Source organism: Chiloscyllium plagiosum, chromosome 28 (assembly GCF_004010195.1).
Source record: "Chiloscyllium plagiosum isolate BGI_BamShark_2017 chromosome 28, ASM401019v2, whole genome shotgun sequence".
NCBI classification, from domain to species: domain Eukaryota; kingdom Metazoa; phylum Chordata; class Chondrichthyes; order Orectolobiformes; family Hemiscylliidae; genus Chiloscyllium; species Chiloscyllium plagiosum.
The window spans coordinates 48,607,134-48,620,204 of record NC_057737.1 but is presented as its reverse complement, the minus strand read 5'-3'; the positions used below and the strand labels follow the sequence as shown (position 1 = coordinate 48,620,204).

The following is a 13,071-nucleotide window of genomic DNA, read 5'->3' as shown; positions in this document are numbered from 1 at the left end:
CCACAACTTACAACGAGCCCAGCATTAACCTGCTCAGTGATACCCAGTTTGGGCTCCAACAGGGCCACTCAGCTCCTGGCTTCATTCAAACATGGACAAAACAGCTGAATTCCAGAGGGGAGGTGAGGTGAGGCGAGTGTGACAGCCTTCACATCAAGGCCACATTTAACGGAGTGTGGATTCAAGGAGCTGTAGCAAAACTGGAATCAAATGTGAACTGGCGGGGGTTCGGGAAGACTCTCCCCTGGTTGGAGTCATACCTGACACATCGGAAGATGGTTGTGGTTGTTGGAGGTCAGTAATCTTCGATCCAAGACATCTCTGCGGGAGTTCCTCAGGGTACTGTCTAGGCCCAAACATCTTCAGCTGCTCTATCAACGACCTTCCCTCCATCATAAAAAACACAAGCGGGGATGTTCACCAATTTGGAACAATATCCAGGCTTGGGCTGACAAATAACAAGTAACATTTACAACACACATTTGCCAGGTAATGATTATCTCCAATAATAGAGAATCATTGCCTCTTGTGATTCAATTGTAATTATTACCATTACCGAATCCCCACTATCAACATCCTTGGGATTACCATTGACCGCATACTGAACTGGACCCACCACATAAACGCAGTGGCTGCAAGATCAAGTCAAAGGCTTAGTGGACTAATCTCCTGAGTCCCAAAGCCTGCCCACTACATACAAGGAATGAGTCAGGGTATGATGGCAATAATGTGCACAATCTACAAAATGCATTGCGAAACTTCACTAAGGCAGCTTAGACAGCACACTCCAAACCCATGACCTCTTCCATCAAGAATCACAAGGGCAGCAGATACACCATCATCTGCAAGTTTCCCTTCAAATCATTCACCATCCTGACTTAGAAATAATGTCAGGTAGGTAAAAACAATGACTGCAGATGCTGGAAACCAGATGCTCCTTGGATGCTGCCTGAACTGCTGTGCTTTTCCAGCACCACTAATCCAAAGTTATAAATAATGTCACCATTCCTTCAGTGTTGCTGGGTTAAATCTTACAATTCCACCCTCAGGGCATTGTGGGTTTACCTCCAGGACTGGAACTGCAACGTTCAAGAAGGCAGCTCATCACCACCTGCCCAAGGGCATTAATGGATGTTGTAAAAATGCTGACCCAGCTAATAATGCTCATGCCCCATGAATGAGTAATGAAGAAAAGTTGTTTTTTTTAAATATATCTCTATCCTCATACACTTTCTTTTCCTTTACAGTTTTCCCCATACTCTGTATTCTGGTGCATTACTGAATCATGAACATTTATCAAAAACACTTTTCATGTTTCAATTTGTATCATCCCTTCCCTATCATTCTTGAGAATCTGTCAGGTTTTGTATTCTACACACATGGCTCCTTTCTCTATGTCCATTGTGGGGCAGAACACTGGTTTAATGGTCAGCACTCCTGCCTCACAGCGTCAGGGACCTGGGTTCAATTCCATCCTAGGTTGACTGTCTGTGTGGAGTTTGCATATTCTCCCATTGTCTGCCTGCGTTTCCACTGGGTGTTCTAGTTTCTTCCCACAGTCCAAAGATGTGCAAATTAGTTGGACTGACCATGCTAAATTGCCTAGTGTCCAGGGATGTGCTGACTAGGTTGCTTAGATTACCTACTGTGTGGAAACAGGACCTCTGGCCTACAAGTCCACACCGACCCTCCAAAGAGTAACCTGCCCAGACCCATTCCCCTACTCTCTACTAATGCATCTATCACTACGGGCAATTTAGCATGGCCAATGCACCTGACCTGCACATCTTTGGTCTGTGGGGGGAAACTGGAGCACCCAGAGGAAACCCATGCAGATAAGGGGAGAATGTGCAAACTCCACGCAGACAGTCGCCAGAGGCTGGATTCAAACCCAGGTCCCTGGCGCTGCGAGGCAGTGCTAACCACTGAGCCACTGTACCATGCCACTTAGCCATGGGAAATTCAGGATAGGTTCGGGTGACAGGTCATGGGATACTGTTCAGATGGTTGGTATGACCAGCTTCCACACTGTAAGGATTCTATGATCAATCTCCTTCTCCCTCAAGTACTTATGTACCCTCTCCTTCAATGTATTTATGCTATTTGTCTCAACTATGCCTTGTTATAGTAAGTATCATTATCACCACATCAAATAAATGGGATTCTCCTGAAATCTTAATTCGGTTTATTGATAAGTATCTATGTTCATTTCTCCTAGTTTCAGATGTGAGGTAGGTGGTATAGTACTAATGCCACTGAACTAGAAACTCAGGTTACTGCCTGATGATCATCCATTCAAATCAGACCACAGGCAGATAAATCAAACCTTAGCAGTGAAACTGTAACTAAACAATGGCCTGTCCTGAAAGAATATATAATTCAGGAATATTTGCAGGAGGTGGTAGAGGTTCCTGGACAACATGAGACAGAAATTAAAATTAGGTAAAGAAAGTGTGCTTACGGATAAAACCAGAACATTGAAGTTTAGATGGGAATTGAAAGGGCAAATAAGTGAAACAAAGAACATGAGAAAAGCTAACAAGAGAATCCAAAATGTTTTTTCTAGGCATATAGAGGGTTGTGAGCCTTTGAAATTTCTACTCCAGAAGGCTATACACATTCAGTGAATACGTTTATTCAGGATTGGGATCATAGGTTGTTGTGCGGCAAGCAAGATGAGAACAAAGCAGGCAATTGGAGTTAACGGAGACAAGATATTATTGAACAGCATAGCAAGCTCACAAGGCCAAATGTCAAACCCAAGTCCTATTCCATCCTTATGGTCATGCCTCCTTTTTGGAGTTTGAACTGCAAAAGATTCTTAGGAAAACAGAAGATCAGGAATGTCCATCTCACTGCTCTCAAACTTGTCAGGGAGGTAGTAGTACAGTAGTAATGCCACTGGATTCATAATGGGGACATGGGTTCAAATTTTTCATAGTACCTCGTGCAATTTATTGAAAATATGGAGTCAAAAGTTACTCTCTGTAATAGTGACCATGAAACTATGGTCAGTTATTATTGAAAAGTTATCAGGTTCGCTAATGTCATTCAACAACGGAACTCTGCCATCCTTACCTGGTCTGACTGACATGTGACTCCAGACCCACAACAATGTAGTTAACTCTTAACCACCCTCAAACAGCTGAACAAGCCTCAGTTGTATTCAAGATGGTGATGAGCAACAAATGCTTGTCAGGCAATTACATCCAACAATTAATTTTTTTAAAATTAGATTATGGTTAAACTGTATCTTAACTCTATCTCGTCATCTTGTTTCCACAATTTAGAAACATTTATACTCTTGACAAACAGAAGTCTATCCATCTCAGTTCTGAAGTTTCAATTGACCTCCAACTTAAACAGTCTCTTGACAAAAGTAGTTTCAGATTTTCACTACCCTGTGATATAGTTCATGAATTATACTGCTGTCGTTTTAAATTTATGTACTCTTGCACTAGACTGTCCTCACCACCCTATCGAGTTCGTTTATCACAAACATCTTGATGAAATCATCCCTTAAATCTTCTTTACTCAAAGAAATTCAAGCCTCATTTCTGCAACCTGCCTTTGTGTGTTGGCTCCAGTGCCATTTAAACTTTGGTTGGTCCAAACCTTAATGAAGGTGTGGGTGGTAGTGACGGGCAACACAAGTCCACCTAGCTCTTCTTGTTCTATGAAAATGGCAGGTGGCGATTATGGGTACAGAAGCACAACTATGCATTGGGTATTTTGCTGACAGTTCATGCAATATTATGCACTTGTGCATAGTGTACATGGACATGTCGATGTTAAATATCATGAAGGATTTGAGGAATGTGATACGTACCCCTCCAAACTCTGAGAGGCTCCCTCCCATATAAATCAACAAAGATCTCTTCATGATCTGGGAGAGGGTCCAACTGTGCTGCACTCTGTGTCCTACTTTGTGCAAACCATGCCTTTAAACATAAGAAAAGTCTGGATTAAGGCAGAAAAGTGCTGTGGAAATTCTCCTCGTCAGCATGGCATATGGAATATAATTTGCATTAACTTGGTGGTGGTTCTTATGTTAATTTCTTTGCAACAATTCACGAACACCTCTTCCTTCGAAGAGTTTTGCTTGTCTCCTTAACAATTACAATCTCTCTCCTGGACCTGGTGGCCAGTATAATCTGACCTTCTAAGAATATCTTTACCTATCTTTTCAGTTCTTTTGTGCAATTTTATCGTGACATCTAATCAGCCGCTCCAAGTGTGTTCAAATGCTATGGAACATCTCTAACTTGTTGAAGGGATGTGCCCCAAGTTGTCACAATGAGAAGTTGGAGATCAGGTGTACATTGATGTTCAGGATATTGTACCAAGCCATTTTGACAAGGTGCTGTTGGGTTTGGAATTCTGAAACTTTAAGCCATCATTCCTGGTTTAAGTAGTGTATCAGCTGATTCATCAGTGGAAGTTTTCTCACTTCTCTAACTAAATGGTACTGCTGAAAATCATGAAAATAGGTATGGCCAACAATGCCTTTTGTTAGCAGCTCTTAAATAAATCATTGAGGATTGGGTTATTAAGCCTTCGTTGAAGCAACAAACAGAGCTAATCATGATTGAGTTTTTTTGAAGTAACAAAGAGGACTGTTGAGGGCAGAGTGGCAGACATGATCTATATGGACTTCAGAAAGGCATTTAACAAGGTTCCCCGTGGGAGATGGTTAGCAAGGCTAGATCTCATGGAATACAGTGAGAACTAGCCATTTGGATACAGAACTGACTCTAAGGTAGAAGACAGAGGTTGGTGGTGGTGGGTTGTTTCTCCAACTGGAGGCCTGTGACCAGTGGAATGCCACAAGGATCGGTGCTGGGTCCACAACTTTTTGTCATTTATATAAGTGATTTGGATGTGAGCATAAAGAGGTACAGTTAGCAAGTTTGCAGATGACACCAAAATTGGAGGTGTAGTGGACAGCGAAGAAAGTTACCTCAGATTACAACAGGATATTGATCAGATGGGCCAATGGGCTGAGGAGTGGCAGAAGGAGTTTACTTTAGATAAATGCAAGGTGCTGCATTTTGGGAAAGCAAATCTTAGCAGGACTTATACACTTAATGGTAAAGTCCTCGGGAGTGTTGCTGAACAAAGAGACCTTGGAGTGCAGGTTCATAACTCCTTGAAAGTGGAGTTGCAGGTAGATAGGATAGTGAAGGCGGCATTTGCTATGCTTTCCTTTATTGGTCAGAGTGTTGAGTACAGGAGTGGGACGTCATGTTGCACCTGCACAGGACATTGGTTAAGCCACTTTTGGAATATTCTGGTCTCCTTCCTAGCGGAAGGATGTTGTGAAACTTGAAAGGGTTCAGAAAAGATTTACAGGGATGTTGCTGGGGTTGGAGGATTTGAACAATAGGGAGATGTTGAATAGGCTGGGGCTGCTTTCCCTGGAGCATCAGAGACTGAAGGGCGATTTTATAGAGGTCTATAAAATCATGAAGGGCATGGATAGGATAAAGAGACAAAGTCTTTTCCCTGGGGTGGGGGAGTCCAGAACTAGAGGGCATAGGTTTCGGGTGAGAGGGGAAAGAGATAAGAGAGACCTAAGGGGCAATGTTTGCACACAGAGGGTGGTACGTGTATGGAATGAGCTGCCAGAGGAAGTGGTGGAGGCTGGTACAATTGCAACATTTAAAAGGCATCTGGATGGTATACGAGTAGGAAGGGTTTGGAGGGGATATGGGCCGGATGCTGGAAGGTGAGAGACAAGATTGGGTTAGGATATCTGGTCAGCACGGATGAGTTGGACCGAAGGGTCTGTTTCCGTACTGTACATCTCTATGACTGTTTGACTCTAATTATAATCAGAGCTCTGTCAGAAACAGTAACATCAGAGACTGGCAGAGGCAGATAATCCTTTTAAGTCAACCCATATAGATCTTGACACAGCCAAGAAATAGTGGGAAGAAACAGAGGGCTGGGAAACAGGTCCTTTTACAAGCAAAGGAGCAGACCAAAGATCATTGTGAAAATGGGTAAATAATTTGCAAGTTGAGACGGTAGAGAACTATTTAAGTTCTTGTCAGAATCTTAAATGTATCGCTGAAAAGTGTGCAGAGTGGGGCTATGGGGGTAAATTTTAACTTTCCATTTGGGCTCTTTGCATTTGGCTCACCGTCCCTAGATCAGCTTTGTAATGGCAAAGGGCCAGAACTATCGTTAAGGGTTGCAAAATAGTTTGGACAGGGGTGGTTGTCACTGAGGTTAAAGCCTCTTTACAGTCTTTCACTGTGTTGCCTTTCCCTTCACAAGCAACAATAGAAATCATGACAAATTAATTACAAGCAAACTACTACAGATTTCATGAACTCTCCAAAATGGAATCAAACCAATAACTTTCCCATCGTTGAAACCAATGAGCCTGCATGCAAGGGAATGATTGTTTAAATTGACATTTGGGAGATAATATTGACAACTTACATTTTATACCACGTTAAACATAACATCTCAAGGAGTTACACAGACAAGTGAATAAACAAAAGCTGACACCAAGGCACGGGAGGAGATAGGGGAGGCTCGGTCACAGATTGACTTTAAACTGCTTTAGAAAGGAGTAGGGAGAGGTAAAGAGGGAATTCCAAAGCTTGTAGCCAAGGCAGCTGAAGGTAGAATTGTCAATGGTGAAACAGTTCAAGCAGAATGATCAATAAGGGCAGCTAAGAAGGTGGAATCAAGCTGCTGTTTTACAAACAGTACATAGGAGAGGAGAGGGCATGTCTCACAGGTGAGAGAACATAGAACATATAAAAGTACAGCACAGAACAGGCCCTTAGGCCCACGATGTTGGGCCGAGGTTTAATCCGAATGTAAAATTCAATAACTTAATCTACACACCCCTCAACTCACTGATATCCATGTGCACGTCCAGCAGTGGCTTAAATATCAGAAGATTATTCGATGGAAGACAAACTAACATTTTCTTTAAAAGAAAAGCAACTCCAAAACCCCGAGAGTCCTTTCGGTGATTCTTACCTGGGACTGGGGTGGGTTTTGTGACAAGTACGTAGCTACGGAGAGTGATGTCAGCAGAACCTCCAGACTCCAGGGGGATGGGATGAGTATGAAAATGTTTCAGCATATCGAGGATGGTCTGAAACCAGAGATGCTGAACATGGCACTGGCCAGTTTCATTCAAAGACAGGCGTAGGTGCTACACAAATTTAAAAAGAAAGCTTGTTATACCGTTATCTGGAAGATGCAGAGAATTACATTAAAATACAGCATGGACACTGAGCTAACTGGTTGTGTTCATCCTCCTCATAATCAATGTCCTAATCCCTACTCTCTACATCCCTCCTTTACTCTAACCACCTATTCTTAAATATTGAATAAGGCTAGAATTTTAACGTAGGATTGGGAACCCAATGCTCAAATAAATTCCATGTCCTTATCTCAAGCCATAAGTAATGGTATTTCTAAATTAAACACTCTGAATGCACGGATGAGCTCAAGCCCCGTTTGTAACTGGGAGGCCGGAACAGCCTTTTCGGTGTGAAGGAGAAAAGCAGACAGCAGCCATTTTGGAACCTGCTGTGTGTATGAGAATAGGCAGCACCTCAGAGAAACATCTGAGAAAGTGTCCATATAGCCTTACTAAAGGTAATGTGCACAATCAAATAAATTTTCCCCTCAAGGCCCAATAACTTTAAGCCCTAGGGAAACTTTCTCATTACTTTGAAGTCAATAGCTGTACACCAACATGCGCCATACAGTGTTTTACCAGAACTCTCATTGAATATTGCTGCTGAATCTCCACAGCCTATTAAACACATCCGCAAGGTGCTTAATAGGGCTGGTGTCCCGAACCTTACGCTGATGGGTATAACAACTTGAGAGGAGATTTGATATGGGTGTTCAAAATCATACAGGTGATAAATACATTCTCTTGGATTGATATTTTAAATATTCAAGCATTCATCATAAGGCCAAGTGGCAAAACATATCTGGTTATTTATTCTAATTGCTTCTATAGATAGAGTTGTCAAATACTCTCATTATGAAACTTTAACAAAGCTCTTAGAATGGGCAATATAGAAGAACCTCTATCATCCAAAGGACACAGTGAGGGGGGGGGGGGCACATTTTGTTTGGTTAATCAAATTTAATTCAGCAGGAAATGTTGACACTGCTTTCAGAGGAGTGATTGTTAGAATCAGAGAATCCCTCCAATGTGAAAACAAGCCATTTGGCCTAAAAAGGTCCACACCAACCCTCCAAAGAGTATCACACCCAGATGCATTCCCCTACCCTATTACTTTACATTTCCTCTAACCAATGCACCTAACCTACACATCCTTGAACACTGTGGGTAATTTAGCATGGCCAAATCATCTAACCTGCACTTCTTTGGAAACCCATACAGACACGAGGAGAATGTGCAAACTCCACACAGAGTCACCAGAGGCGGGAATTGAACCCGGGTCCCTGGTGCTGTGAGGCAGCTGTGCTAACCACTTGCCTGTTCTGTTTGATTGACATGGTTATTACTGTTAATAAGCCGATCTTTCTTTGAAGAGTTTTTTTTGCAGGTTTTTATGAGATTAAAAGATGTTAAATGCATAGATATTTTTTGCCATTGAAACTGCCAATAGCTGTGGTTGATTGATTGATAGATACAGGAGAAGGTAAGAAGGACATGTGTTTCAAAGTGCATGGCTGTACATTTTTGGTTCCCAATTGAAGAACTTCACCACACATCGAAGGTGTCATTAATCACAGGCCCAGCCCAGCTCCAGCAAAATGATTACCCTCCCCCACAAAGGAGTATGGGGGCATAACAAAGATGTTTTATATTCAATATTGCTTATAGACTTGAATCTTGAATGATTGTGTAAAATGAATTTATTTCAAGTTTTCTGTCAATACCTGGAACGGTTTCTTTGAAAGTGGACATTGAAAGTTCACTGTGAACCTTGGAAATGTTCATTAGCAAGGCTACCCTGAAATCACATGACTGGTGATAACTGTATGCTTTGCTTTAAACCCCTGCTGGGCAACTGAACCTGGTTCAGTTGGAGAAAAGCCTGCTAAGAATGAGCTGGTTTGGAGAAAAGCTTTGAGAACAATCTGCCGAGCTGATCGGTCTCATTTCTGGAAAGAAAACCCTCTTATGGAGTTCAGGGTGAAACCTATTTTTTTTTTTTAAAAAGAGTTATTATTGAAACAGCTCAAGATTGTATTTCCTGAGCAATCTGTCTGCAAGACTTCAGAAACAACTGTGCGTAATTAATAACATGATCACACATGCCATAACATTGGAGCAATAGAATCCAGAACATTGTAATTTTATCATTTTGCTTTCAAAAATAAGTCATTGGCCAAAATGTTTTCTTTTAATCTGCAGAGTATCTTGCTTTTTTTCTTGAAGAGTGTATGCATGGGCGAGAGAGTGCGGGCGAGAGAGTGCGGGCGAGAGAGTGCGGGCGAGAGAGTGCGGGCGAGAGAGTGCGGGCGAGAGAGTGCGGGCGAGAGAGTGCGGGCGAGAGAGTGCGGGCGAGAGAGTGCGGGCGAGAGAGTGCGGGCGAGAGAGTGCGGGCGAGAGAGTGCGGGCGAGAGAGTGCGGGCGAGAGAGTGCGGGCGAGAGAGTGCGGGCGAGAGAGTGCGGGCGAGAGAGTGCGGGCGAGAGAGTGCGGGCGAGAGAGTGCGGGCGAGAGAGTGCGGGCGAGAGAGTGCGGGCGAGAGAGTGCGGGCGAGAGAGTGCGGGCGAGAGAGTGCGGGCGAGAGAGTGCGGGCGAGAGAGTGCGGGCGAGAGAGTGCGGGCGAGAGAGTGCGGGCGAGAGAGTGCGGGCGAGAGAGTGCGGGCGAGAGAGTGCGGGCGAGAGAGTGCGGGCGAGAGAGTGCGGGCGAGAGAGTGCGGGCGAGAGAGTGCGGGCGAGAGAGTGCGGGCGAGAGAGTGCGGGCGAGAGAGTGCGGGCGAGAGAGTGCGGGCGAGAGAGTGCGGGCGAGAGAGTGCGGGCGAGAGAGTGCGGGCGAGAGCGAGAGAGCGAGAGAGCGAGAGAGGAGACAGTGAGTGAGTCGAGCGTCTGTGTGGGAGAGACAGTTTGCATGTGTTTTTTCGGGGGATATTGAGAGGGATAAGTAAGTTTAATTCTATTTTACTGGCTGTATATACAACAATTGTTTCAGCTTTATTGAGTACAGTTTGTTTTGATAATTGAATTACAGAATTTTACAATAATCCTGAAAGAGGTAAAAGTGAGGACTGCAGATGGTGGAGATCAGAGCTGAAAACGTGTTGCTGGAACAGCGCAGCAGGTCAGGCAGCATCCAAGGAACAGGAGAATCGACGTTTCGGGCATAAGCCCTTCTTCTGAAGAAGGGCTTATGCCTGAAACGTCGATTCTCCTGTTCCTTGGATGCTGCCTGACCTGCTGCGCTTTTCCTGAAAGAGGTACCCAGCTAGTCCCATTCTCCAGCCCTATCTCGGTAGCCCTTTAATGTCAAAACTTGCAAATATATGACTATCTCTTTTTTGAAACCTCCCATGGAATCTGCCTCCACCACTCTCCCAAGCAGCACTTTCCAAATCCCAACAACTGACTAAAAATGTTTTGCCTCATCTCACTCCTGGCTGTTTTGCGGACTGTCTTGAAATAGTGATTGCTAGTTACTGACATATCAATTAGTGGAAAGAGAATATCCTTTACCCTTTCCAAATCGTTCATAACTTTGAACCTCAATCAAGTCACCTCAATCTTCTCAGCTCCAAAGAGAATAAGCCTAATTTCTCTAACCTTTCCCTGTATCTAAAATACCTCATGCCTGGTATCATTCTACCTGTCCACCCTTTTTCCAAGTATGGGGATGGCAAACACGAAGGGACACAACTTTAAAGTGAGGGGAGATAGGTATAAGACAGATGTCAGAGGTAGTTTCTTTACTCAGAGTAGTAAGGGTATGGAATGCTTTGTCTGCAACGGTAGTAGATTTGCCAAGTTTAAGTGCATTTAAGTCGTCATTGGACAGGCATATGGACATACATGGAATAGTTTAGGTGGGATGGGCTTCAGATTAGAATGACAGGGCGGCACAACGAGGTCTGTACTGCGTTGCTCTGTTCTATGTTCTGTGTTCTATGTAAATCTCCTTTGAACTCTAGCCAGAGCTTTACTATCTTTCCTTAAAGATGCCCAGAACAGAACACAATACTCCAATGTTGTCTGACCAATGATTTGCAGAGATGTAGCATCACTTCCTTGCTTTTATGTTCTATTTATAAACCCAAGGATTTAGAAAGCCTTCATAATAAACATAATTGTGATTTATTAAGAATTCTCATTGACAGTTCTTCTTGCTTAAAAACTGATATAGAAAAGGTATTTAGAGTCAGAGTCAGAGATGTGCAGCACAGAAACAGACCCTTCGGTCCAACTTGCTAGCACTTGACCCATATCTTGCCAAACCCTTCCTGTTCGTGTATCCATAGAGATGCCTTTTAAATTTTGTAATTGTACCAGCCTCCACCACTTCCTCTGGCAGTTCATTCCATACACACACCACCCTCTGTGTGAAAAGTTGCCCCTTAGGTCCCTTTTAAAATTTTCCCCACTCACTCTAAACTTATGCCCTCTAGTTCTGGACTCCCCCATCTCAAGTTGTCTATTTATCCTATCCATGCCCCTGATTTAATAAATCTCTATAAGGTCACCCCGCAGACTCCGACGCTCCAGGGAAAACAGCCCTAGCCTATTCAGTCTCTCCCTGTAGCTCAGATCTTCCAACCCTGGCAACATCCTTGTAAATCTTTTATGAACTAATTTATGATCATGGCAACCAGAAAAGTATTTTTATTTTATGTTGAGAGATTCATGAAGCAATGGGACTAGAGAGTCCGTCGTAACATGCATTTGAAAAAAAATTCTCAATCCAGTTCTTTTTCCTAAATTTCTCCTATTTAATCTTGTCACTCCGTCCCCTTGTTCTTAACCTTCTCAATAACCTCTCAATCACTGAAAATAGTCCCCTTCCATCTAACTTGTTACATCCAGTCAGAATTTCAAACATGTTTGTAAAACTCTGTTTCAGCCTCAATTTTGTGCAGAACATTTTAAGGAAGGCTGTGAAATTTTTGGAAGAGTGTAGAAAGAATTTATGAGAATTGTTCCATGGTGAGGGCCTTCTGTTACATGGATAGAAAAGCTAGAGTTGTTCTTTTTAGAGAAGACTGAAGGATTTGATAAATCGGTGTTCAAAATCAGAAAGGGTCCATACGGCTGACAGAAAGATACAGGAGGGTGGAGAGCCAAGGTGATTAGCAAAAGGACCAACAGCAATAGGAAAATAAGAAATGTTAATGCAGTAAGTTGTTCGAATTTGCAGTTTCTAATTTGCTGGGTGTTTTGTTCCCTTACCTTTGCCTTGCCCTGGAAGTTGAAGGTCAGCACATATTCACCTGGCCGGGTCTCACTCTGGCGAATGACAAACAAGCCATGACTCCTGGAGCCTCCAGCCAGAACCAGTTGGGCAGCTTTTACCCGTGACAGTGTCCCGTGGAACCAGGGGTAACTGGAGAGCTGAAGTTCAGTATCTATCTGATCCTCCTCACCTGCAGTTAAAAAAAATAGATAATCCAGTTTCTATACAAGTTAACAATTGAAGAACAGCTCGTTCAAAAGTCATAAACTTTAGCTCTGTACCATTGTCCAGCTATTAGGAGCAACAATTGAAGATTTGGAGCTGATCTAGTCTCCACAACATGGATCGGATATCACTTGGCCAGTGTGGGTTTGTCCAGTCTGGATGATTTGACGCTTTCCCCATTACAGCATTGAGCAGTTTCTCAAATGATTTGGAGTGCTTCGACCACTAATTCGTCAGTCGGCCATTCGACGTGTTGGCATTGTGTGCGAAGATGACCTTCGCCTCTTATTAGTTTAATCTTAATGTTAGCCTGCCCTACTTTCACACCAACACCCATTCACAGTATGGGTTCTCTTCACAATTTATATTCCCAGTAGCAAACCCCTGGTCACCTGTTGCACTGGGGAAGCCATCAGCTTGTTGATATTAACCCTCCACACCACTGAGGGCAGTACAGGAAGA

The 13,071-nt window shown here is 43.3% G+C and overlaps 1 protein-coding gene across 6 annotated transcripts in view; it reads right to left on the bottom strand.

Annotated features, from left to right (window-relative positions):
- LOC122564180 (SH2B adapter protein 2) overlaps positions 1-13,071 on the bottom strand; it is a 120,906-nt gene that overhangs the window by 14,916 nt on the left and 92,919 nt on the right. For 5 of the 6 annotated variants that reach the window (XM_043718864.1, XM_043718863.1, XM_043718866.1 and 2 more), the window contains 2 exons: positions 12,381-12,574; positions 7,003-7,180 (listed from right to left, as the gene is read on the bottom strand). In XM_043718864.1, coding sequence (XP_043574799.1) covers positions 7,003-7,180; positions 12,381-12,574 — 372 coding nt within the window. Of the gene's footprint in view, positions 1-3,829; positions 3,942-7,002; positions 7,181-12,380; positions 12,575-13,071 lie in introns of all 6 variants that reach the window. The other variant, XR_006315836.1, reaches the window with a different exon arrangement.